At 38.3% G+C, this 27,259-nt stretch overlaps 1 protein-coding gene across 1 annotated transcript in view; it reads left to right on the top strand.

Moving 5' to 3' along the window:
• cngb1a (cyclic nucleotide gated channel subunit beta 1a) overlaps positions 1-26,409 on the top strand; it is a 53,521-nt gene extending 27,112 nt beyond the window's left edge. Inside the window, exons 20-38 of the mRNA XM_067419305.1 lie at positions 1,983-2,013; positions 4,249-4,384; positions 4,480-4,497; positions 4,587-4,655; positions 5,413-5,567; positions 5,671-5,883; positions 7,540-7,748; positions 9,467-9,517; positions 9,626-9,712; positions 9,799-9,863; positions 9,963-10,085; positions 10,178-10,319; positions 11,323-11,482; positions 11,563-11,660; positions 19,977-20,060; positions 20,262-20,380; positions 21,319-21,465; positions 22,025-22,193; positions 24,928-26,409. Coding sequence (XP_067275406.1) covers positions 1,983-2,013; positions 4,249-4,384; positions 4,480-4,497; positions 4,587-4,655; positions 5,413-5,567; positions 5,671-5,883; positions 7,540-7,748; positions 9,467-9,517; positions 9,626-9,712; positions 9,799-9,863; positions 9,963-10,085; positions 10,178-10,319; positions 11,323-11,482; positions 11,563-11,660; positions 19,977-20,060; positions 20,262-20,380; positions 21,319-21,465; positions 22,025-22,193; positions 24,928-25,170 — 2,319 coding nt within the window. The 3' untranslated portion in view covers positions 25,171-26,409. The remainder of the gene's footprint in view (positions 1-1,982; positions 2,014-4,248; positions 4,385-4,479; positions 4,498-4,586; positions 4,656-5,412; positions 5,568-5,670; positions 5,884-7,539; positions 7,749-9,466; positions 9,518-9,625; positions 9,713-9,798; positions 9,864-9,962; positions 10,086-10,177; positions 10,320-11,322; positions 11,483-11,562; positions 11,661-19,976; positions 20,061-20,261; positions 20,381-21,318; positions 21,466-22,024; positions 22,194-24,927) is intronic.
• Positions 26,410-27,259: the final 850 nt, after the last annotated feature.

Below are 27,259 nucleotides of genomic sequence, written 5' to 3'. Positions count from 1 at the left end.
TTACTGGAGCTCTGATTGTTTCAGAAGTTAATGCTGGTTCTGATAGAAAGCTTCCAGAATATACAGTGCATCACAGTTGCGTATGGAGCGGCATAGCCACAGACCAGTCCGGGTTCCCATGCTGACCCCTGACCCCTCCGAAAGCTCCAACAGTGGCCAAGTGAGGATCAGAACTGGACCATAGACCAATGGAAGAAGGTGGTCTGATGAATCACGTTTTATTTTACATCATGTGAATGGCCGGTGTTTGTGCGTAGCTTACCTGAGGAACACGTGACACCAGGATGCACTATAGGAAGAAGGCAAGCCGGCGGAGGCAGTGTGATGCTTTGGGCAATGTTCTGCTGGGAAACCTTGGGTCCTGCCATCCTTCTGGATGTTACATGGACACATACCACCTACCGAAGCATTGTTGCAGACCATGTACACCCTTGCATGGAAATGATATTCCCTGGTGTCTGTTGCCTCTTAGGATAATGCTCTTGCAACAAAGCAAAAATGCTTCGGGAATGGTTTGAGGGGAACAACAATGAGTTTGAGGTGTTGACTTGGCCACCAAATTCCCAAGATCTCAATCCAATCGAGCATCTGTGGGATGAGCTGAATAAACAAGTCCAATCAATGGAGCCCCACCTTGCAACTTAGGACTTAAAGGATCTGCTGCTAACATATTGTTGCCAGATACCACAGCACACCTACAGGAGTCTAGTGGAGTTCATGCCTCGACGGGTCAGGGCTGTTTTGGCAGCAAAAGGGGGACAAACACAATATTAGGAAGGTGGTCATAATGTTATGCCTGATCATTGTATGGTAATATACTGTTTGAAATTAATGTTTTATCATGTAATGTTTTACATATAATAGCAAAAAATATATATTTACATGTATGCATTTTGCAGACTTACACTGCATTGATGCTTTAAATGCACAGTACTTTATCAGTTCATGCATTTCCTTCATGGGAATCAAACCCACGCTTTTGGCATTGGTGACTACAGGAGTGCAGTTATGAAAATACCAACACAATCTCCTGGCAGTGCAATTATTATATTGTATCATTATTTTACATTTTGGCAAACTGTTGGCTAATTTATGTCTTATAAGTTATCTTCATACAATCTGTTTACACCTCAGTAATTGTCATGTATAAGGGTGAGGTTTGTGGTGGATCGACCTTACGCTTACTTTTTTCTTTCTAAAATTCATAGTTTTTGTATGATTCATATCGTATAATATCAGAGGAAATAGCCAGTAATGAGAAATACATTTTATTGTGCTCAGTGTGGTAGTGTATAAATCTGGGATGTGATGAATATATGAATGAAATTAGACTTGTGAATATAATAAATTGACAGAATGGCCTTCTCAAATATAATGAAGCTTGTTTCCATAATAGTAATTTTTTCTTAGAATTGTGAGTTATAAACTAACTATTGCGATTTATAAAGTCTGAATTGCGAGATATATGCCCGCTTTCATAGGCAAGGCTTAAATCTAGTCCCAGACTAAAATGCACGTTTGAGCTGTTTTAACTCGAGGCAGCTTGGACTGTCATTTCTTAGCAGTGCCATGGTTTTGTCTCAACATCCACATGAGTAATGTTTTTTTTCTTAAGCAAGTTTATAAAAGCTACTTAAATGTCCTAATTTAACTAAAGCCTAATCCGGTCTTAAACTAAGTCTTGTCTGTGGAACCAATAAACTGGCAATCCTGACTTTAGAACTTCCAATTCCTGAGTTTATATCTCGCAATTCTGAGCAATTGCAAGAAAAAAAGTTAGAATTGTGAGAAAAGTTGGAATTACAATTACATACATTTACTTCTTACTGTATTTTATTAAATCAATTAAATGCAACCTTTCAGAAATATAAAAAAATATGATGTAATTCTTTTGAATTAGGCTTTTATATGCATTTAGACATGTGGGATTGTCTTATGCTGTCTAATGCGAGTTTGCTTTTATTAATCTTCTGTTGCTACAGGAAGAGGAACCTCCTGAAGAAGGATGTGGAGGTTAGTGTGAACATGAACATATGTACAATGTCTATAAGCAGTGTTGTCTGTAATCCATTACTAAGTACTTTATAATTACAGTAATTTAATTACTTCTACTTTGGAAAAGTATAGTTAGCGATTACTCATATTTTTCGTTATTTGAATTACATTTACTTCTGATGTAATTGCATTAACTACTGTTTTGACTATAGAACAGTACTAAAACAATAGTGGATTTAACATCAAAATTTAACATCTAATGATAAAATGTATGTTTTTATTGTAACCATCTCTCTTAATACTTTGGTCAGTTCAGGAATAATTCATGCAATTTTATTTTATTTATTAGGAATAATTAAAAGGGCAGTTTCATGCCTATCCATATATTGTTCAACTAGATGTTAATATGGAATTTAGAAAATAATTAGTAGTAAGTAATGAAGTACTTTTTAGAAAGCGTAATTAGTACACTGTAAACAAATATTGTTGGTTTAACTTAATAAAGTAAGTAACCTGGTTACTTATAGTTGATACAATGAAGGAAATTGGTTTAATAAATAGAAACTCAAAATATGATTGTATCTGAACCACATAAAAAATGTGATAAATCAATTTGGCATGTTTCACTGCGTCATCACAAATAAAACACACAAAATTACCAATTTTCTTACAAACTCTTTTAATACTATTTTAATAAAGGTTTTCGATTCTCAAAAATGTTCATTGTATTAACTCAAAATTTGAAGGCAACCAGGTTGCAGACTTATTTTTTTAATATTTTTTTACAGTGTATATTAATCTAATTAAACTGTTGAAGATGTAATTAGAAGCTGTTATTCATTACTTTTTAGAGTAACTTTAGTCCTGCAGATCTAATCAAATGAACATTACTGTATCTGTTGAGATCCAGTTTGTACATAACCAAAAAAAGGTAATGTGAACGTCCAGTAATTGAACCGGTCTATCTGCAGTGCCCACTAGCTGTTCTGGCATAAAGAGCTGGGTCCTTCGCATCCCTCATGCTTCCGCATGTCTGAGCAACTTCCATCTGCTGAAAAACAAAAATGTTCCCTTGCCCAAGATGCCCTCTGATCTCCTGCTGCTGTACCAGGAGATATCCCAGCTTCCAAAACAAGCCAACCAGTGCTTCCAGAACGTTCTCCATCGCCTCAACATCCTCACGCCCACGTAGAACGCCTCAGCAACAGCACGTAGTCTTCGAGTTAGAATCGGTAGCTAGTAGAGACTTCTTAAAATTCCCAAGAGACTCACCCCATACTAAAGTGCCCTAAAATCCAGATCTTCCCATGCTTGACCCCCATAGACACGGTTTCGAAGTGCCCCACAGTTACAGACAGACACCAAACCTTCAACAATCTCTCAGGTGAACCGACTGTGCTAGATAGCACTGTGCTGTGCCGTGCTGTCTGTTCTGTGCCAGTGTTTTTGATAATGCAAGTTGTTTGTACTATTGACATGGAATATAACCATAAATCTTGCAGCCTATTGAGGAGAACTTTACTATTGCCTACATTTATGTTTTCAACTGGTGGACAATAAAATGGGCAGAAAACCCCTTAGCTTTTATTGACAGTGTTCAGGCTCTGAGTCTGAATTTGGTTTATTTTGACTTCTCCTGTGTGTGGCCCCTGGGGACCATGCTATATCTACTGTAGGCACCAAAATATTATAGATCAGGTCTCGAAAGTGTGAGCATTTGTATCACTCGCATTTGTAAATTACGTAAATGTGTCCAAGCAGTAAAACACTTTTTTTTTTCTGGAGGATGTGCAAATAAAAAAGTCTAAAATAATCAGCTTTACAAAAAGTCAAAAGTGGTGTCAATAGGAATATATGTTTTCAGTGACCCTACAATTTGATTACAAAAATACAACAGGTCTTTGTATCCCTATATTAAGGGAAAACACATTATTATTGTGCCCCTAACATTTTTTAATGCACTCTTGCATTTTTCAACTGAGGATCTAATGTAAAGGTATAGAAAAAAAGGTAGCTTTAGCTTTGTGATTGCAAATTCAAATGAGAAAATGTAGTTTTGTTCTGTATTCGGTTTACTATTTTAAAGAATGTGAATGTTTCACTCAGTGATTCAATGCTGGTAAATAATTTTTCTTTCTGGAGTATCTGGTCCTAGTTTGTTAATTTCTAAATTTCCATTTCACATGCACAACGTAATTTTTTTTAAAAATTATTATTATTTCAACGCTAATATTTAATTGTGCGTGCTCTCAGAATGCAGCCATGTGAAGCCAGCGGTGATGGTAGATGAAGTAGAGGATGAAGAAATAACCGTTCCCCAAATCCTTGTCGCACCAGAGTCAGACTCAATGACCCTCACTGTTCCTGTAGCAAATCTGACAGCCTGCAGGTCAGTGTTTCCCCATCTGATCTATTGATTATCAGCTAAATCATTTAAGGTATTTCACTGAAAGTTCTGTTTTTTTCTCCCTTTTCCACTTTCAGCAAAGTTGTGGATTCAGAGTAGGTTGTTCTTCATCTAAAAGATATAGTTTTGTAAACTATGGCTGCTGTAGTAAAGACTGCAATTTGTCATACTGTGTGTTGTTCAGTAGAATGCCTGAGGAAGATGAAGACAGTCGAATGGATATGAACGCGACTGATCTACTCAGTGTGGGCGAGTGAGTCTTTAAAAAGCCAAATATTTCATATTTGAGTGTGTGTGGAGGGCTGTATGTTAAATTGGTTTGTGCTTAGCAGTGATGCTACAGAGGTTGAATGTTTTGTAGGACAGGTCAGCAATAGTAGCACAAATATAAATATATGTTCATTAAATCTCATAAAACAACCACAAGTAGCAGCATAGTCTGCCACTTAAACAGACAGGTGACTGGCAAAAGGACTGATGTCTCATACAGGGCATACAAAATTCAACCCTTAGCAAGAAAACTTTTTCTTTCTTTTAAACTTTATATTTTGTTCATTTTGTTTATATAGCCCAATATCTCTACAATCCAAACCACATCCATTTACAATTCAACCTTCCAACAACATTAAACTTAAGGAAAATTCAATTTAAAGAAGATTTACATTTCTCATTTTAATTCATGAAGATGACATGGAAAATGTGTCATGCATAGTGGACGATTTCTGCCACCTGTTTGTACACAAACACTTTTATAACCAGTATGGCTGCAGAGTATGAAAGCCTGTTTCTGGCACTAAATAAAAAAATAAAAAGAGTGATTGCGACTTTTTATCATGCAATTGTGAGTTTGTACCTCAGAATTGTGACTTTATTATTAAAAAAAAAAAAGAAACGGACTTCCATGCTCTGCAGCCATCTACTGGTTTAGTGGTATTTTGCCATAAATATTAAATGGCTATTATACCATATACATAGATATACTTTCTCCAATATGTTATCTTTTCCCGTAGAGGCTATGAGCGGCCTATGTCCGCTGCCAGTCAAACAAGCATAGTTGTGAATGAGCGACTGCAGGAGCTGGTCAAGCTGTTTAAGGGGCGAACAGACCGTGTAAGAGAGAAACTGACTGATCCAGATGACTCTGATGAGGATAGCCCTTCAGCATGTGAGTAGACTTGTGTTTACTCTTTATTTTACTGTATTAGTTCTGTAATGTAAGGTCAAAGATAGATACTGTAGTTCCTTCACCTTTGATATTTGAACCCTAGCTCCAGCCAAAAAGCCTGCCGACGCCCCGCCTCCTCCACCACCTCCTCCAGAGGAAAAGAAGGACGCCGATGAGGCGGCTGATGAGGAGGTGCAAATCTATGAGTTTATGGGATACAAGTTCCCAGTTCCTCAGTTGAAAATGCCCCAGATTCCTGATTGGCTGAGAGCTATACTGGAGTACCGTTTCCCGTCCAGCATTGATCCCTACACAGGTGAGATCTGCAAGCATCTGAAAGCTTTATGGATCACAGTGGGCCATTTTTATTTACTTATTTACATGTCATATCATTAGAAATGTATTTCCTGTTCCAAAAATGAACTAATCACCTGTGAGAAAGAACTACTCTATAGCATACTTAAAGGAGTAGTTATTATGGAATAATATAATTTAAGTGTGAACTTAATGCAATGTTCTTGATTTTATGTTATTTACAATCGAATGAAAGTGTATTATAGTTTAAATGTATACTAAGTGCAATTAGTTGAACTTAAAAGTGCTTTATTGACCCACTTAAATAGGGCTTAGTACATATGTATATGTAATTTCTTATGTAAGGGGGGATCGCCTACAGTGGTTCTGACTGCAGGGTTGCCGAACGACTAAAGAAACGTTATCAGCAAGATGGTAGAAAACCGTACATTTTTTGTCTATAACCACCCACTGCAACTTATACCAATGACGGAAATAAGCACAGTTACAATAGCAAAATCTGTGGGAGAGCGTTGCTTTAATGTGACTATATTGTATTGCAATAGGTAACACTTCAAAATCAATACCAAATCAAAACTACTTAGCAAATCATTTATAACTGAAAGAATTAAATGACAAAATCTGGTTATGGTTACGCTTAAAATAGTTACAGAATAGATGAATGAGATGATAAAAACTTATACCATTAATCGTACCCAGCATGTATAGAATATTACCAGAGAGAGAGAGAGAGAGAGAGAGAGAGAGAGAGAGAGAGAGAGAGAGAGAGAGAGAGAGAGAGAGAGAGAGAGAGAGAGAGAGAGAGAGAGAGAGAGAGAGAGAGAGAGAGAGAGCAAAGAGAAGAGCCAAAGAGAAGAGCCAGAGAAGGCCCCCAAGATCAAATAGAGGCAGAGAATAAGAGAACCCCGAGCAACAGTTGCAGTCTTCTTTTATCTGTCCCTTGACCATGTGACTGAAACCCTGAGATTTTCAAACTGACCAATCAGTCAGACTGTTTCACTAAACAGATTTTGTTTCACTAAAACAAATGTCTTTGTTCAGTTTCAAATATCAAATATCTTTGATTATTTTGAATTCTTTCACTTACATATAGTTACTTCTGCTGTCGCTGAAATATTTTTATTAGGTACTGCTGAATGTATTGACAAGCATTTATGTTGAACTAAAATATATTTTAATGTCAATTATTTTGAACATGTATGTCATGAATTAAAATATATTTGTAATGATAACGTTGCTAGAGTTACAAGTACTTTACATGTGCTTTATTTCAACACATCTGAATAAGTGTACTTCAAAAATGACTAAAGATTAAAAGACAGTTATTTAAAATGTACTTTATATTAAAACGTTTAATTACATTAAAAAATTTACATTTAAAAACATTACAAAATGCTGTTTTAAAAGTCTAAGCGTGCTAAGAAACATTCAGGAAACTGTATTCTTTAAGTGGACTTAAGTGGCCTTTTACTTTAATAATACTAGTTTTGCACTGCATACACTTGTTGTAGTTGTTTTTTTCTTATTTTTCCCATTGGATATTAAGTGGACTTAACATTATAAGAACTAAATAAAATGATTAGTAACATGTTCTGTATGAAATGGCCTCTTCAAATGACATGCTGAAGATGCAGTATATGCTGATTGATTCTTTCAGATTTGATCTACGTAGTGTGGCTGTTCTTTGTGACGTTTGCGTGGAACTGGAACGTTTGGCTGATCCCTGTGCGCTGCACTTTCCCGTATCAGACCCCTGAGAACATTCACTGGTGGCTGCTGATGGACTACCTCTGTGACACCATTTACATTCTTGACATTGTGGTCATGCAGCCCAGACTGCAGTTTGTGAGAGGAGGGGACATAGTGGTGAGCCAAAGCAACCTACTGAGATGAACACACCGTCCAATAATGTGTGACAAACAGAAAGTGGTGTGTTTTCAACAACATAACTACTGTTTAATACATTGGCAAAAAAAAGTATGTGAACCGCTTGTAGAATCTGTGAAAATGTTAATAATTTTAACTAAATAATAGGGATCATGCAAAATGCATTCTTTTTTATTTAGTGCTGTCCTGGATATGATATTTTACATAAAAAAAAATTGACATACAGTCCATCAGACAAAACAATCACTGAATTTATTCAAATGACCCGGTTCAAAAGTTTATGAAGCATAGATTATTTATGCTGTGTGTCGTTCCCTGATGATGATTTTTTTCTTTTCTTTTTTTCTATTTTTTTGTGATGCTTTGTTATGAGTCTCTTGTTTGTTCTGAGCAGTTAAAGTGAAAAGAAGAATCTCAAAATCCTTCAGTCACTGCTGGAGAGGGTTCAAATATGCAAAAGATGCTGGAAAACTGAAGAATTTGTGGGACCTGGTGGGTTTTTCTGAAGAACGATGGGCAGTTTAACTGCTCAGGACAAACAAGAGCATCACAAAACAAAAGAACATCGGGGGATCATCAGGGAATGACACACAGTATTAAGAATCAGTGGTTCATAAACTTTTGAACTGGGTAATTTTTAATAAATTAAGCATTTTTTTTGTCTTGTGGACTATACGTAAATAAAATTATATATAGCTTATATGATCGCTTTCATTTTGTTAAAATTATTCACATTTTCACAGATTCTACAAGCGGTTAACATACTTTTTATTGCCACTGACAGCTTATTTCCGCCACAGAATTAAAAAAAGTAAAAAAGGTACTTGTGACTTTTTGTCTAAAAATTCTGTCTTTTCCCCCTACAATTGTGAGTTTATATCTCACAATTCTTACAATTTGTAAGATTTGTAAATTGCGACTTAATATCTTAGAATTCTGAAAAAAAGTAAATTGCAGAATATAAACTTGCAATTTCAAGTTATAAAGTTAGAATTGCGAGAGAAAAACATCATGGAAAAATCATGAATAAAAGCATTAATAAACAGAAATGTCCTGTGGTGTGCCTCAAGGATCCGTTCTTGGTCCACATCTATTTCTAGTCTATATGCTTCCTCTTAGTTAGATCATCCAGCATAATGGTCATTACTCCCATAGTTACTCTGATGATACACAAATATATCTTACCTTTCAGCCCAATAGTGTTTTTCCTCCACATTCTATCACTTCCTGTATACAAGATCTCCAGCTGTGGATGGCTCAAACCTGCCCTACATCCCTAAATACCACAGACCTTATTTTACTCATAAATTGGAAAAAAGAAAAACATTATTTATACCCCATATTGAGAAAATATTGAAGGAACCACTGGTGAATTCTGATAAATAAAGTCAGAACTGTACAATATAAACTTGCAATTGCAAGAAAAGTCTGAGAAATAAAATCAGAATTGCGGGATATAAACTGAAAAATCGGAGAAAAAGTCAGTCTTGCGAAATATAAACCTTTTTTTTTCACCGGCGGAAGTTTCCATAGTTTAATTATTTCAATTTGTGAATTGTTTTGCTTGAAATTGTTGTCTTTTTTTATGAACTTCACTAGGTTTAATATTTTGTTGTCTAATGCAATAATATTCTTGGAGTGGGTTTCTTTGTTGATAACTGTTGATGTTTGCCTGTTTTATGTTCGGTCTTTCTAAGTGTGACAAAAAAGACATGCGAGAGAACTACATGCAAACAGAGCGATTTAAGGTAAAACTCTAATATTTTTTGCTAAATCAATGCATTGACTTGGGTCAAGTAACTTCAGTGTGTTATTAAAACAGCATCCTAACCTTCAGTGCATTCTGGATGTTTCAGATGGATGTGATCAGTCTCTTTCCACTGGATGTCCTGTACATCTTCACAGGTGTCAAATCACTCTTGCGGTTTCCTCGCCTCCTAAAGGTAAAAAACATGCCGCCCCTAATCACGTCCCTCTGTCACACACAAATACCCCTAATACTCAGACGTATTCTGTGTCGCCTCTGCAGTACAATGCTTTCTTTGAGTTTAATGATCGTCTGGAGGCTGTGATGAGCAAAGCATACATTTACAGGTAAGACCAGAGGCCACAGCTAGAGGTCACCATTACACAAAGCGAATACCATTTAAAGGCACAGTTCACTTAAATAATGAATATTTTATTTGATTCCAGGGTGATCCGTACGAGTGCGTACCTGCTGTACTCTCTGCACTGTAATGCCTGTGTCTTCTATTGGGGATCTGACTATGAAGGACTCGGTTCTACTAAATGGGTCTATAATGGAAAAGGAAACAGGTGACCTTATCCATCTCAACACTTTACTGAGTGGTGTGCTGTTAACAGGGTAGATAATGTAATATAACGACTCGTGTGTTTGTGTCCTACAGTTATATTCGCTGCTACTACTTTGCTGTGAAGACTCTGATCACCATAGGAGGTTTGCCTGATCCCACCACGGTCTTTGAAATCGTCTTCCAACTGGTCAACTATTTTGTGGGGGTCTTTGCTTTCTCCATCATGATTGGTCAGGTGAGGCATAACATAACAGAACCTCTGAGTGAATCTCACTTATTGTCAAAAACATGTCAAGGTTACATTTGTCAGGGTGGCTGTAATGATGCGCACAAATGAGGAGAAAAGACACAAAAACAGTCTTTAATGAATAAATCCACAACAGAGAACTCAGTAAACAAAACCACTTCTAACATAGACAATACACAGACTTAAATACACAGAGAAGGATTGACTAAAACAGAGACGGTGTTAACTAATTAAACCAAGGAGATTTAAAAGGAACTAAGGAAAACAGCAACACGGAAACCTAACAAAACACAGCATATGTATACATGTGACAATATTTCGTCCCAAAGTCAAAAAATAAATTCAGTTTTTATTCTTCATAAAGAATATGACTAATTTTAAGACCATAAAGTACAAATATTTTTATTATTTTCTCTATTCCCCAATTCTTAAAACAAAATCTAATTACTCTAATACAAATAAATGCATTTATACTTCATGTATGATTGCAGATCTAATCAAGGTTATTATAGTAAGCTAAAATCATACCAAACCTTTCATTACTTAAAATAAAATATTTAACTGAAATAAAATAAAATATTAAAATCACATTTCAGTGTCCCAACTTTTTTAGAATCGGGTTTGTATAGCGATGGGGGAAAATTAATTATGATTAATCACATCCAAAATAAAAGTTTGTGTTTACATAATATATGTGTATAGTGTTCTGTGTATAATTATATTACTTAAGGGGGTCAAACACAGTATTAGTATGGTGTTCCTTTAGTTGAGTATATATATATATATATATATATATATATATATATGACCAAAATCCTAACCGTTTTCCTAAAAAGAAATGTATGCATCTTAAAAATAAAAATGCATATGAATTCAAATCATTTTGGATCCATCAGATCTACCAGTAGTTATGTGGGAGATTTCATGTAATGGAGGAAACTCCATGCAGTCAGTGTAAAGTTATCACTCTGTACTGTGTTTGTACGTATAGATGAGAGATGTAGTTGGAGCCGCAACAGCGGGAGAGGCCTACTACAGACACTGTGTGGACAGCACCGTCAAATACATGACCTCCTACAGGATCCCCCGCGAGGTCCAGAACCGAATAAAAACCTGGTACGACTACACCTGGAAGTCACAGGGCATGCTGGGTAAGCAGAATCCGATTGCACTAGACAGTTACTTGTATCAATTATGTTTTGGCTGTGTTTTATGATCCGTTTGTCTTCAGATGAACAGGAGTTACTTGTACAGCTGCCAGATAAGATGCGTCTGGACATTGCGGCAGACGTAAACTACAGCATTGTCAGTAAAGTGGCACTCTTTCAGGTGCGTTCCTTCCTATTACCTCTTGCACTCTCATATTCTTTAATGAACACAGAGTGACAAAGTCTCATTTAGTACCGCTGGAAAAACAGATCATTCCAGTTTAAGGTGGTCAAGCTGGTTTGTTGCTGGTCTGGAGTCTACTAACTAACCAGCTTGACCAAGATGAATACTAGGTTGAAACAAACTACACTGACTGGTTGTCCAGCTGACTAACCATGTGCACCAGCTTGTACCACAAATGGACTAAATACAAATGTACCAGATTATAGCTGGCTGTTACGTCCCCAGTAGTCTAGAGGTATCAAGGGGACATGAACATAAAACTAGAACCTGAGTTCAGCTAAGACGAGTTCAGGTTACACAGAGAACAGAAGACTTAAGCAGACCAACCGAGTTTGGGGCAAAATAAGTAAAGTTTTACTGAAAGTAATTAAACATATATTTACATATTTACAGTCCCACAAAGGGGAACAAAACAAAAAAAAAGGGTGAAAAGGGAACAAGAGTGTTGCCAACAAAAAGAAATAAGGAAAACCCAAAAGACCAACTAACTCAAAGTAAGAAGAAGCTTACTAGAAACAAAACATCAAAAATAAATCTACCTACTCTAACTAAAACAAAACTTACAACGGGTGGCAAACACTCCTTACCTGATGTTACTAGACAGTTGAGGACTACATGTTGCAAAAATGTGCAGGGCCCCTAACCTGTTCCCAATTCAAAAACAATTCAAACAAATTGAAAACTTTACAACAAAGGCCACAGGCCAGCACAAAGGAAAGAGGAAAAACAGTCTTCTTGTGTAGCAGCCATCTTGGGGTTTTTATAGTGTTTGATGATCTCAGGTTCCTGTGTGTGATTGGCTAATCACACAAGACAGGCAGCGATTGGCTGGAGCAAGTACACATGATGGAACCAATGAGGGAACAGGCTCCTGCAAAAGAACATACACACAAAAAAAACAAAACACATATGCCTAAAAGGCGTAACACCTCCCTCCACAAGAACAAACTTTAAAGGTTTGTATTCACTAAACCCGAGACAATGCATCCGCAATAACATTATTGATGCCTTTCTTATGCCTAATTTCCAAATTATAATCCTGGACCAATAAAGACCATCTCATAAGACGCTGGTTATGATTATACATACGAGAGAGGAATGTCAAGGGATTATGATCCGTGTAAACAATTACAGGTACAGGAGACGAACCCACATAAACCTCAAAATGCTGAAGAGAGAGTAACATTGCCAGAGCCTCTTTCTCGATGGTAGAATACCTTAGCTGGTGTCTGTTAAACTTACGAGAGTAGTAACAAACAGGATGGTCAACTCCATCCTCATCCTCCTGTAACAGCACCGCACCTGCACCATAAGCACTTGCATCTACCTCAATTTTAAATGGTACATTAAAATCAGGAGCAGAAAGTACCGGGGCAGTACATAGTAAAGCCTTCACATTAACAAATGCCTGCTGGCACTCCGGAGTCCACACAAAGTTTTTAGAAGGGCTCAGTAGATTTGTAAGTGGTGTGACAACAGTTGAGAAGTTCTTGCAGAAACCTCGATAATTCCCAACCATTCCGAGGAATCTACGGAGCTCTTTCTATTTGTAGTGGGAGCTGGAAAGGCAGTAATTGCAGTAACTTTCTGCTCAATTGGCCGTACATGCCCTTGCCCTACCTGTTTCCCCAAATAGGTTACCGTGGCCTTCCCAAACTCACATTTTGCAAGGTTTAATGTCAATGTAGCTCTGGCCAAGCGTGTAAATACTTCCCTAAGAGTACTAACGTGATGTAACCAATCAGGAGAGTAAATGACCAAGTCATCGAGATAGGCATTACAATTTTGAACATCAGCTAGGACCAAATTCACTAGTCGCTGGAACGTAGCGGGAGCATTTCTCATCCCAAATGCCATTACGGAGTACTGTAGAAAGTGATCAGGTGTCACAAAGGCGGATATTTCAGAGGCTCTAGGTGTTAAAGGAACCTGCCAATATCCCTTTAATAGGTCCAGTTTAGTTACATATTTTGCTGCACCAACATTATCTATACAGTCTTCGATTCTTGGCAATGGATAGGAGTCTGGAAGAGTAACAGCATTTACCCTCCTGTAATCTGTGCAGAACCTGAAAGTACCGTCTGATTTAGGAACAATCAGGCAGGGGGAACTCCAGGGACTAGAGCTTGGTCTCGCCAACCCATTGTCTAGAAGAAACTCAACCTCCTGTTTCATGATGCTTCTTTTTACAGGATTAATACGATAAGCATGTTGCTTTATAGGGGTCACATCCGTAACTACGATGTCATGCTGTACAACTGTGGTTTGAGAAGGGATATCTCCAAAAAGAGTGGGAAAATCTGCAACTAGTTGCAGAATATCATCTCGCTCGTCCTCTGACAAATACTGAAGACGGAAAGGTAACTGAGATCATTTCAGAATTTGAAAGTCTAACTGATTCCTGTACAGAGTTAGAGAACACTAGATCTTCAGTTTCGGGCTCAGCAGATACAGAAATAGTAGCCAAAGGTTTGGGAATTACATCCTCATTACCAGAAATTGCCTCAGAGGTTGCTGCTGAGCTGACCCTTACATAGTATTCTTTTAACATATTAATGTGACAGGTACGGGTTTGACGCTTCCTTTCCGGAGTATGGATTACATAGTCTGTATCACTAAGCTTTTCCATGACCATGTAAGGACCAGAAAAGCGAGCAGACAGAGAAGAACCAGGGACAGGTAATAACACCAAGACTTTGTCACCAGGTTTAAATGACCGTGCAGTTGCCTTCTTGTCGAAGCGGCTTTTCATGGCACTTTGTGTAGAAGACAACGTTTCTTTTGCCACAGCAACAGCCTTGTGCAGCTTCTCTCGCAACTGACTAACATAGTCTAATACATTAGTCATGGGAGCAGAATCAACCGATAACAATTCATCTTTGAAAACTCTCAAGGGGCCACGAAGAGTGTGTCCAAAGACAAGTTCTGCAGGGCTGAACCCAAGAGACTCCTGCACAGCCTCCCGCACAGCAAAAAGTACAAAAGGAAGTCCATCATCCCAGCATTTTTCGGTTTCCAAACAGTATTTGCGCAGCATAGACTTTAATGTCTGGTGCCAACGCTCCAGTGCACCCTGACTTTCAGGGTGATAAGCACTAGAGACTCTATGCTGAATACTCAATGCCTCCAAGACTTGTTTGACCACCTTCGAAAGAAAGTTTGAACCCTGATCACTCTGGAGGATTTTAGGGAGACCAAATGTGGAAAAAAATTTTGTCAATGCTTTTACCACCGAAGTGGCAGTGATTTTTCGTAAGGGAATAGCCTCTGGGAATCTAGTAGTAACACACATTATGGTCAGTAGGAACTGATTACCAGATTTAGTCCTGGGCAAAGGGCCCACACAATCAACCATAACATGCTCAAAGGGCTCTCCCACAGCAGGAATTGGGCAAAGAGGTGCTGGAGGGACCTTTTGGTTTGGCTTCCCAGTTAGTTGGCAGGTATGACAGGTTTTACAGTACTCTGCCACCGCAGATTTCAAACCTGGCCAAAAGAAAAATTTCAAAATGCGATTATAGGTTTTCGTGACACCTAGATGTCCAGACCACACACTGTCATGAGCCAAACACAACACTTGTTCTCGCAAAACTGAAGGAACTACCACTTGATGGGTAGCACTCCAGTCGGAGTCTGCCACACCAGGAGGGTTCCACCTACGCATTAATACCTTATCCTCAAGGTAGTATACTGCTTCTTTATTATTCACTGTGTCAGAAGGGACAACTAATGAAAAATACTTGACCAGAGATGGATCAGAGTGTTGAGCAGCAATCAACTGATCGCGTGAAACAAAAAACGGAGGAGGGTCAACCTTTTCAGACAACTTTGAGGAAATGGCCTTACTCCTCAACCCAGAGTCTGAAGGGGAAGACACTTTTGGGTTGTCATGGGCCAGATCCTTCAACATTGGGCCTAGAAAAGAATCAGACAGGTCAACATGTTCTAATTTCTGTGCCTGTGCACGAGTGATGACACAACTAGGAAAAACATTTGGGAAGTTGTAAAACAGGTTGTCAGCTGTACAACAAGGATCTATTCGATCTACCACCTCAAGCATTGGCATTACTTTTCCATGAGCTATATCATTCCCCATGATAAAGTCGATCCCTTTTACAGGCAGAGTAGGCTGCACCCCAACTCTAAAGAAACCAGTGACCAACTCTGATTTTATGTGTACATTATGTAAAGGCACTGGAACAAATCCCATCTCGATACCCTGCACTAAAACACTCACCCCACAGGAGGTTTGAGCTGCCAAGGGTAGCCCATCTGTACGCAAAAGTGACTGGGTGGCCCCAGTATCCCTCAGAATGCGAATCAGCCTCTGGTCCTCAGGCCTTCCTGTTGCAGATATTAGTCCATCAAAAATAAACGGAGCATAAGCAGAATCAGGAATGTCATTGCTGGACACAATTCCTTTGGGAGACAAAGGGACACTCTTAATCAAGGCCACACTTTTCTTCTGACCTGACTCATGTGACTGCATCTGCTTTCGCTTCAGAGACATACAGTCAGCTATAACATGTCCAACTTTATGGCAGTAAAAACATTCTCTCTCTGTTGGATGGACAGATGGTGACTTTACCTGACCAGTTGAAGAAGACAGAGGTGCTGAAGGAGTAAACACTGACATAGATTTTTGGTCTTTCAATACAAAGACATTTTTGTGTGTGAGCACAAATTCATCAGCCAAAACTGCAGCCTTAGACAAGGAAGACACCTTTTGTTCATTTAAATAAACCACAATACGCTCAGGCAAACAGTTCTTAAACTCTTCCAGCAGAACGAGTTCTCTGAGAGAATTGTATTCGGAAACTTTGGTAGCAGTACACCACTTGTCAAAGAGAGTTCCTTTTTCTCTGGCAAACTCAACAAATGTCTGACTATTGGCCTTCCTATAACTCCTAAACTTTTGCCTGTAGGCCTCAGGAACGAGTTCATAGGCACGCAAAACTGCTGCTTTAACCAAATCATATTGTAAGCTATCATCTAATGATAGAGTTGACACTACTTCCTGAGCCTTTCCGGACAATTTACATTGCAGTAAAAGAGGCCAAACTTCCTTCGGCCATCGAAAAGAAGCTGCAATGCGCTCAAAAGCACTAAAGTAAGAATCCACTTCAGTATCTCGGAAAGAAGGGACTAAAGTAATGTATTTACTCACATCAAAGGAAGTAGCAGGTTGGTCCGCAGAAGATACATTAGAAGTGACTGGTACTGGAGGACGTGCAGATTCCAGTTCCAGTTTACGCAGACGAACAACTTTGTCAGCTTCGATTTCCAACTTGCGTACTTCTAAACGAAGCTCCATTTCAGCCTTACGATTCTGGGCTCTCTCTTCAGCCTCCATCTGGAGACGTGCCACACGGACCTTTACCCTGGCATCTCCTCTGGATGGAGACAGACCAGAGGAAGCTGGAGAAAATGGGTCAAAACTGGGTGCAGTAGCTGGAGTCTTAGCATCAACAGCTGTCTTAGTTGCACTAAGATCCACCTGCGACACATCTAGTTCACTTTCAGAGGCATGCATACTTGCCCCTATAACCTGAGAATCAAAACTAGCTGGATCATATTGTACTGGCCCTTTAAGGACCTTCAACTCCACTAATTTTTCCCAAATTACCAGTTTTAACCGTTTCTTAACAAGACCCCTAGATACAGAGATACGAAAGTGATCTGCAATAGCCATTAAATCATCCTTACGGCATTGATCAAGTTGTTCAACACTAGGTTTACTAACAAACTGGTTAATATCAAACAACGCCATACTACTACTCAAATTCTGTTCACAGTTTCATCTATTTTTCAAGGATTTCAATGAGATCCTGGACGAGCCCCCATTTTACGTCCCCAGTAGTCTAGAGGTATCAAGGGGACGTGAACATAAAACTAGAACCTGAGTTCAGCTAAGACGAGTTCAGGTTACACAGAGAACAGAAGACTTAAGCAGACCAACCGAGTTTGGGGCAAAATAAGTAAAGTTTTACTGAAAGTAATTAAACATATATTTACATATTTACAGTCCCACAAAGGGGAACAAAACAAAAAAAAAGGGTGAAAAGGGAACAAGAGTGTTGCCAACAAAAAGAAATAAGGAAAACCCAAAAGACCAACTAACTCAAAGTAAGAAGAAGCTTACTAGAAACAAAACATCAAAAATAAATCTACCTACTCTAACTAAAACAAAACTTACAACGGGTGGCAAACACTCCTTACCTGATGTTACTAGACAGTTGAGGACTACATGTTGCAAAAATGTGCAGGGCCCCTAACCTGTTCCCAATTCAAAAACAATTCAAACAAATTGAAAACTTTACAACAAAGGCCACAGGCCAGCACAAAGGAAAGAGGAAAAACAGTCTTCTTGTGTAGCAGCCATCTTGGGGTTTTTATAGTGTTTGATGATCTCAGGTTCCTGTGTGTGATTGGCTAATCACACAAGACAGGCAGCGATTGGCTGGAGCAAGTACACATGATGGAACCAATGAGGGAACAGGCTCCTGCAAAAGAACATACACACAAAAAAAACAAAACACATATGCCTAAAAGGCGTAACACTGGCTCAAGCAGGGTCCATAGACCTTCACTAAAACAAATTCACCCTATTTACTAGTGGTGTAAATCAGACGTTTCATCTCCATACAATCCGACATTCTCTTAGCCAGCCATAAAATATTTTATCGAAATCACCTTTGATATGATTACGATTTGATTATATTTAGGGCCCTGCGATCGATATTACGATATAATGTGTCTTATTTGCACAACCAGTAAAAAAAAAATTAACTCACAAATGCAACCAAAATAGCATTTAATTGAATCCGCTATCCCATTTGTCAAAAAATACACTTTAGTTTTTAATGATGAAAATGAAAAAAATGTTGCATGTATATCCTCCTGGGACCCAGTAATAGACTTTTGTCCACTGAAGTGGACATTATATTTTAGTGAGTTTCTGTGACATCACACACATCACAGTTTTGAGTCAGGATGTCCTTTATAATAGAGCACATTCAGGGCTTTGCACAGATACCAAATGTTTGGAGGTTTCACCAGGACAACAACAACTTCTTGGTCTTTAAAAATGGCTGACAATAATGTTTAGCACTCTTATGGAAATATGATAATATTTTGTAATTATAATTTAAATCTGATTAATTTTCTAATTGTTTGTTATAAATCAACATCTCAGGAAAATGCTATGGGGTTTCTAATCTAAATATGACTCTTTGTTACAAAACAGGGCATTGATTTTATAAATGTCCACTGTAGAGGACACCGGGACTTAAATCATGTTTATCAGGCATTTTGGAGACACAACAAGTAAATAGGGAAATAAATTACATATCAATATTCCTATGAAATATTACATATTATTATGAAAATGTTGCCAATTATTTCTCCCCTTATTACACTTCTTTTTTTCATTACATGTTGCACCAAGAACACAATAATATGCAAATTAGATGCAATATACTGATACATTGTATTGAATGGGAAAATCCAACTATGGCCATTTTACCCACATATAGCTCAGAATCATCTTTTTAAAAATTTTGTTTTAAAAAAATCCTGAAACTTAAAAATGTATTCGTGAATTAAAAATAAATCCCATTGTTTTTGCCTATACATGCAATTTCATTTCATTAAATTTTTTAACAACTGAGTTCTGGTGTCAACTACAGAGGACATATCATAAAATATGAATACAATATAATTTTCCAAAAAAATAATCTGTCCATTTGTTTCTTATGCTCTAAACAATCTAATGACATGAAACAATACAAAATTCAAAAAACTTTAAAAAAAAAAAAACAGATTTTTAAATGTTTCAAAAATGTTTCTTCTTTGTTATGCAAACATTAAGGGAACATTCAGTTTCATAATTTTGGAATGTTGCTTTTGAATGCTATCTTTGAACATTCTGCAGAAAGTAACATTTCAATAAATGTTTGACAAATGTCAATTGTTCTGAGAACATTCCCTGTTAGCTGGGACACTATGTCTGTCCTTGACAACATTTTACAATTAAAAATAATTTAATCTTTGTCATTTTTCATTAAATGTAATAATTTGCTCAACCTCTGGAACAACACTGCCAGACAAAAGTGCTGTTCTCTTTCAACACGTCTCATCATATAGAGATCACTTCTCACCATCCAATAATAGTTCCCAAAGGATTAACTTATTTTGTGTCTCTTTGAAGGGGTTGTGAAAGCTGATGTTGTCTTTGACTCCTGTTCATTCCAGGGATGTGACAGACAGATGATATTTGACATGCTCAACAGGCTGAAATCTGTAGTGTACCTTCCAGGAGACTCAGTTTGTAAAAAAGTAAGCACTATGGCACTTTTGTGACGTTTAACTGCACATGTACTTTGCTAATGACATGTAAAAATATTTTACAACCTAAATAATCTCAGTATGTGGCCAGTATATTTAAAGGTTTTCTTATTAAAGGTCACATCAAACAGCCACCATGAAAGAGCCTTTTATCTGTTAGCGTTTTGAACTGACTCTGGCTCTGGCGTTCAGGGTGAGATCGGCCGAGAGATGTACATCATCAAAGCTGGAGAGGTGCAGGTGGTTGGAGGGCCTGATGGGAAGACTGTGTTTGTGACTCTGAGAGCTGGCTCTGTGTTTGGGGAAATTAGGTGAGTAATGTTCATTATTAAAGAGCATTTACAGCTCTTGTGAGACAGTTCAGGCAAAACTACTGATCAGGTCAGTTTATATTGCCAATTGATTAAAATAATATATGTAATGTATGCAATTTGCTCAGCCATGTTAAAGGTAGTTCACCCAAAACTTATGTGTGATTTAAATGTTTGTTTACAACTATGTTAGATTATCTAAAAATATATATTGAATAGATTGGACTCTTGTTAACTTTAAATGGACAGTTCACCCAAAAATGACAATCCTGTCCTCATTTACTCAATCACAAATGTAGTTCCAAACCCAAAAGAGCAATTACCACTTTGACGCTTCAAAAAGTTAATAAAGAGATTTTAAAATTAATCCATATGAATTGAGCGGTTTAGTCCACATTTTCTAAAGAATCGCAATCGCTTTATATGATGAACAGATTTAATTTAGGCTTTTATTCACATATAAACATTCATCAACTCACACATCAGTTGAGGTAAACAGAAGCTCAAGCATGTTCATTTGACATGCGAAAACCAATGAGGTTCATTCTGATGTTATGCATCATGTTTGTGCTTCAGCAAGAACCAATGAGGTTCATTCTCATGTTACGCATCATGTTTGTGCTTCAGCAAGAACCAATGAGGTTCATTCTCATGTTACGCATCATGTTTGCGCTTCAGCAAGAACCAATGAGGTTTATTCTCGTGAGAGATGAATTAATGACAGAATTTTCATTTTTGGGTGAACTATCCCTTTAACCTTTTATAGTAATTTACCAACTGACGGGGTTCCTTGTATAGTTTAAATCGTAATCAAATTATGAAATCTGTGTCAATACCCAGCCCTGTAATAGTTCCCCACAGTGTGACATTGTGTTATGTGTGAAAAGCCAAACAGACTGTTTTTTTTTGTGTGTGTGTGTGTGTGTCCACTCCATCAGTTTGCTGGCGGGTAGTGGTGGGAACCGACGAACAGCTAACGTAAAGGCCCATGGTTTTGCTAACCTCTTCATCTTGGATAAGAAGGACCTGGCAGATATCTTAGTGCACTACCCCGAGTCCCAGAAGCTACTGCGCAAGAAGGCCAAGTGAGGGCCCTCAACCAAGAGCCCCAGCAATCCTTACACAGACACACACACACACACACACACACACACACACACACACACACACACACACACACACACACACACACACACACACACACACAAACTTCATCCAGCGCAGTGGTCGGAGCCATTTACAGCTCTGTATCACACTCACAGATCTCCTAGTGCTATAGATTAGCCATGTTTGCTAAATATAATCTGTTTTTCTCCTCGTATTGCATCTCTTTCTCTCTGCATCCCTCTCTTACTCTCATTTCTCTTTAATGGTAGGAGGAAATAGTGTTTGATTTAGTTTGGAGGTTGTTGAGATAATGAAAAAGCATGATCTGTTGAGTCGCATGATCTGTTCACCCGTGGGACCAATTTACTGTGTGTGTGTGTGTGTGTGTGTGTGTGTGTGTGTGTTGAATGATGTTATGTAAGTGCTTGAGATTGTCAAACCCTATGGAGCGCCACTTCCTCTTACAGTCTCAGCAATGCACATGCTAGTTTAAAACTCAACATCCTGCCATCCTAATGAGATTGTCTCCTTCCATAGGAAAATGTTGACCAAAGATAAGAAGCCTACTGATGAGAAGGTTAAAGAGACGGGTGAGATCATCACTCAGCGGCCAGAGACTCCCAAACTCTACAAGGCTGCCCTGGAGGTTGCCAAAGGACAAACGTTTGTCAAGCTGAAGGAGGCATATAAGGGAGCAACACTAGAGGTATTTATAATGCTTTAGGCCAAAAACATACCTTGAAGCCAGACAGCAGCTCTGATTGTAAAACAGATAATTAATAACTAAAAATATTGTCCTCCACCGTGAATCTCAAATCTGATACGGTGCATTTGAATGCATTGTGATACATCAACGACATCAAACGTCATGTCTTGAGACAAAGCTTGAAGAGTCTAACCATATATGATTGATTTTCATTTAATAAATGTCATAAATGTCAACTTAAAGGGTTAGTTAATTTGCCCATACTCACCCTCAGGTCATCATAGGTGTATATGACATTCTTCTTCTAGACAAAAAAATGTTAAAGGGGTACTTCAGCGCTGGGAAGATGAATCTGTATTTAAACTGGGTCATCAATGCAGTAGAAATGTGAAATTATTTTTGAATTTGGTGTCTTCTGGACTGAGAAAAGACAGAAAATTTATTTTTGTCCCATGGGGATGAAAGACTACAATTCCCAGAATGCTTCGCTGCCCTGTGCCATTCCCAACGCCACCAACTTGATTACAGTGACTGAGTTAGAGGAGACACTACAATTAAAAACTGAACGTGTCTGTTCAATATAATGAGTGAGTCACCGCGCCAGTATCACAGCGCTGAGCACTAACTGCAGGAGTCAGATAAATGAGCTGATGAGGTCTCGTGATGAGAGCTGAGGAAATCGCGACTACACTCGCGGCATACATTCACAACGCGAGTTCAGTCTGGCGCGTTTCAGTTCATGCCTTTACAAGCTTAACTTTCATAGAAATTAATTTGAGAAGTTAAAAGACTTACATTGCGTACCATAGCTCCGTTTAAATGAGTGCCTGCAGCTGAGCTGAGCTCTCCCTGCAAGCTGAGTGTTATCTCCCATCCCCCATGCGTGGATTCAAAACATGCGGAAATGGCTCCCTCTGCTGGCTGTAATCTTTAGCCTTTGGGCAAACTTTCCTCCTATGATGCAAAAATCGTCAATTTGCATCATAGGAGGAATTTTTCCAGAAATAAAATGCATAAATCTCTTGTCTCAGGGAGATATGAGGGGGGAAAGCACAATAATTTGAATATACTCCAGGGTTTCTACTGATACAAAGCCATATGCTAATCGCTGAAGTAACCCTTTAAGTTATTAAGAAAGTCCAAGCTTTATAATGGCAGTGTAATCGTTGTTCTGTTTTTGGAGTCCATAAAAATGCATCTGTCCGTCAAATAACGTGCTCCACGCGGCTCCGGGATGTTAATAAAGGCCTTCTGAAGCAAATCGATGCATTTGTGTACGAAAAATATCCATATTTAAAACTTTAAAAAGTAGCGTTTCGGCATGAATTAATGTTATATACACCTAGGATGACTTGAGGGTGAGTAAATCATGGGCTTATTTTCATTTTTGGGTAAACTATCCCTTTAAGAACTTTTTTGATCTGCATGTGTAATTTAGGTTTGTATAACTCATTTTTAATGATTTAGTTGTCTGACTATCACCAGACTAAGCACCATTTTAAAATTGAACATTGGTCTGGGGAGTCTGCTCTGTATTTTCTACTGCACAAGAGGCGTGATCAACGAGTTTTATTTGAATGACTCTGTAATCTATTGGGTAGTCCTTCAACCAGTCAGACAACAAGAGGCGTGATCAACAGCCAACGACCCACCGCTTCTCTATCCGTCATCGTGTTAAACCCGCCAATAGCGTGCCAGGTGGATAAGCCAGTCTGTAATTGATTCCTGCAAATTTAAAGTCTCAGTAGAAATAATGTACAGGTTTCCAGACTGAGTTGGAGGGCGAAATCAAATCGCTGGCAGATCAGGCTGGGTTTACCCAGTCTATTGATTTAGTTTAGTTTAGATTGTGTGAAAGGGAAAACTGACCTTAGAATATGAGCATTTCCTAGTTGTTTAGTGGTCAACATATCATTGAAATCATAAATTAAAAAATAAGGACAATACATCTTTTTTGTATGTCGTGGGTTCCATACACTATTATTTTTATAATCAACAATTATTATGATGTTTATGGGTCAAACTGGTCCAAAATGTTTTTAAAGAAATTAACCAAAAATCAAAAAATTGAAATATGAAATAGTAACCACAATAATGCACTACCCACAAGGCTATTGGCTTTGACTTTAGAAGCATTTTTTAACACCAAGTATGTGCTTTCTGGTAATTTAATTGTTGCACTTATTTTTATTTTTATTTTATGCATATCTATTCCCATGATATATTTAAGATTTATCTGTGGGAAAATTACTATGACAGCTAAACTTTCAGGAGTGTTTAAAATTGTGTGCAAAACAATCCTGACCCTTGTTCAGGCACTGTTATTTAGTACATACAAAACAGTATTACATAATTTAACCTCGAAAACCAATAACGGTGGCTCTTTTGATAATTGATAGCAAAAGCGCTCTGCACCCATCCAAGTTAAGTTCTTCATAGGTAAAATTGTGGTGTGCAACAAAGTAATCGATGTAGATTGCAGCCCCATGTTGTGAAAATAATCAGCACATGATTGCTCTGGAATGCAATAAATCAAGCTTGTGTAGAAAGAAGCTAGAAACGTCTTTAGTCATCTATATTTCCCGTATAACCCTTCACCCCTGGCTCTATAATGTCGTTTTGAATCATTTTAATGTACAGTAAAAAATATATATATATTGTTAAACCCCATTTTGTTTACATTTGACCAGTCATGCCCCTCACTTCTTTTGTCCATCCTCTCTTTTTCTCTCAGGCGTCCACTGCTGGCTCCGACAGGGGTCCAGTGCCCCCTCCCTCCCCCATGCACCGCCGTTCGCCCATTCCCCGGCCCCGCGTGCCAGATGAGGATGACATGGTATCAGAGACCACTGACAGCACCATGATCATCCGCATGACTCCCCGCGTTGAGGGAGAGGAGATCCTCTCTGTGGAAGTCGGTCCTGCAGAGGAGGGGGACGTGGAGGAGGAAGAGCAGAGCAAAACTGAAGACAAATGAGAGAAAAGAAGAGGGCAAGGACAGAGCAGAGTAGGGATAGGGTAGAAAGCCTGAAGAAAAGCCCAGTGCATACAACTTTTGTCATCCTTTCTGTATTAGTGTGTTGGTGAAACTCCTACAAATGCTTTGCAAACAGGTCATGCCAAACATGTTTTCAAGACTCGTAGAACCCTTTGGAGAACCTCTAGCTACCTGTGTTCAAAAAAGACAGTTTCATGAGGAACCCATACGTTCCTTCTATAACTCTAAGGGCTGTCAATGGTTCTTCTACCTCATCATAAAACAAAGGTTTTGAGGCATTTGAAACATTGAAGCTGATACACGATATCTGAAGCACTTCCGTTTGCGTTGAGGTTCTCCAGAGGTGAAAAATATAAAAAATGTATAACTAAAATACAGTCTAAGTATTATTATATGAAGGTTAAAGGGTAAGTTCACCCAAAACTAACTGCTTACCCCCAGTGCATCCAACATGTAGGCATCTTTGTTTCTTCAGTAGAACACTAATTAAGATTTTTTTCAAGGTGGGGTAAGTGTTATTTCAAAACCGTTTTAGAAAAAGTACTCGGGCCGAGTGAAATAACAAACTTGTAGCCAATCAGCAGGTAAGGGGCGTGTCTAATAATGATGGTGAGAAGAGAGCGCTCAGTGCACGCCATTTTTCAAAACACAAGTCACACACGACAGACATTAGCCAAGAAAGAACTAATATGTGCTGGCTTTTGCTTGAATATGCTCGTGTGTCATGTTCGTTTGTTTGTCTATTTGCGATCGTATTGTGGCTCACTTCAGCGATGATAAAGGCCCGTTCATTTCCACACCGAATGGAGCATCTATAGATTTATAAAACCCCTCAGTGTTTCAATGTTTCAAGCGTCAGCTCACAAAATGTGTCCGACAGGTAAGATACTATACTCCTCTTTTCATCTATATAACCCATCCGGACAGAACTGCAATATGTTGTTAGCTGGACTATCGAGCTTGTAAACTAACTTTATCGAGTTTTTCATGAGAACTGTTTGTGTTTTGTGATCGCTATACCACTAATCTGGTCATAATTGTAATATGTCGTTAGCTGGACTGTCGGCTCGTGTTCTATCAAATTGTTCATGAGAACGGTTTGTTTTTTTGTGATGGAAGGAGTGACTTTTTCATTGAATATTCGACCTGAATTAGTAACGCACAGATTCCGCAATAGTCGTTGCCTGGGTTACGTATGTGTGGGGCGGAGCTATCAATAGGGGTAGGGGCGTGTTTGTGTTGGTGATTTCAAATAACAACAACGATTACCAGATATCCCTTACCCCACCTTTAACTCCAACTACTTGCTGTAAATAGGTCATATAATCATGTGAATGGGTAACGTTCTATGAGAGCAAAAAAAACATGCATAGACAACATGCACAAAGAGCCCCGTGGCTCATGACGACACACTGATATCTGGACGTGCTGGATAGACGCATGTCACTTCTGGTAAGGTCAATATCCATGCTCTGGCTTGTAAATCCCATATCTAGTGCGTGTGTTTTTGACCTTACTGGAAGTAAAGCGCGTTCCAGGCTGTTGGATTTAGCGTTGTATTTAAGGTAAAAAATGATATAAATACAGCTCGATTTCTCACACAAACTGATCGTTTTGTGTCTTAAGATATCAGTGTGTCGTCATGAGCCACAGGGTTCTTGGTGCATGTTGTCTAAGCATTTTATTATTATTTTTGCTCTCATAGAATGTTACCCATTCACATCATTATATGACCTACACAGCAACGGTTGGAGTTAAAAAATCTTCATTTGTGTTCTACTGAAGAAACAAAGACACCTACATGTTAGATGCACTGGGGGTAAGCAGATAAACATAAAATTTTAATTTTTGGATGAACCAACCCTTTAAATGAGCATCTGGGGGAGTATTCCATAAACAAGGGTAAACTTACTGTCACATAATCCCCGAACTCTCGGTTGATTAACCCTAACCTTTCTTACTTGGTTATCAGTTCCAAAAACTTGTCCGAGTTCAGTCAAATCAAAGTGTTCATTGTAAACAATCAAAGAAATTCTCAACAGGAGTCACCCAGGAAATGGATGCTAAG

This window comes from Pseudorasbora parva, chromosome 16 (assembly GCF_024679245.1).
Source record: "Pseudorasbora parva isolate DD20220531a chromosome 16, ASM2467924v1, whole genome shotgun sequence".
In the NCBI taxonomy this organism is placed as follows: Eukaryota; Metazoa; Chordata; class Actinopteri; order Cypriniformes; family Gobionidae; genus Pseudorasbora; species Pseudorasbora parva.
The sequence above is the reverse complement of the archived record's forward strand: the minus strand, read 5'-3'. Positions and strand labels throughout refer to the sequence as shown.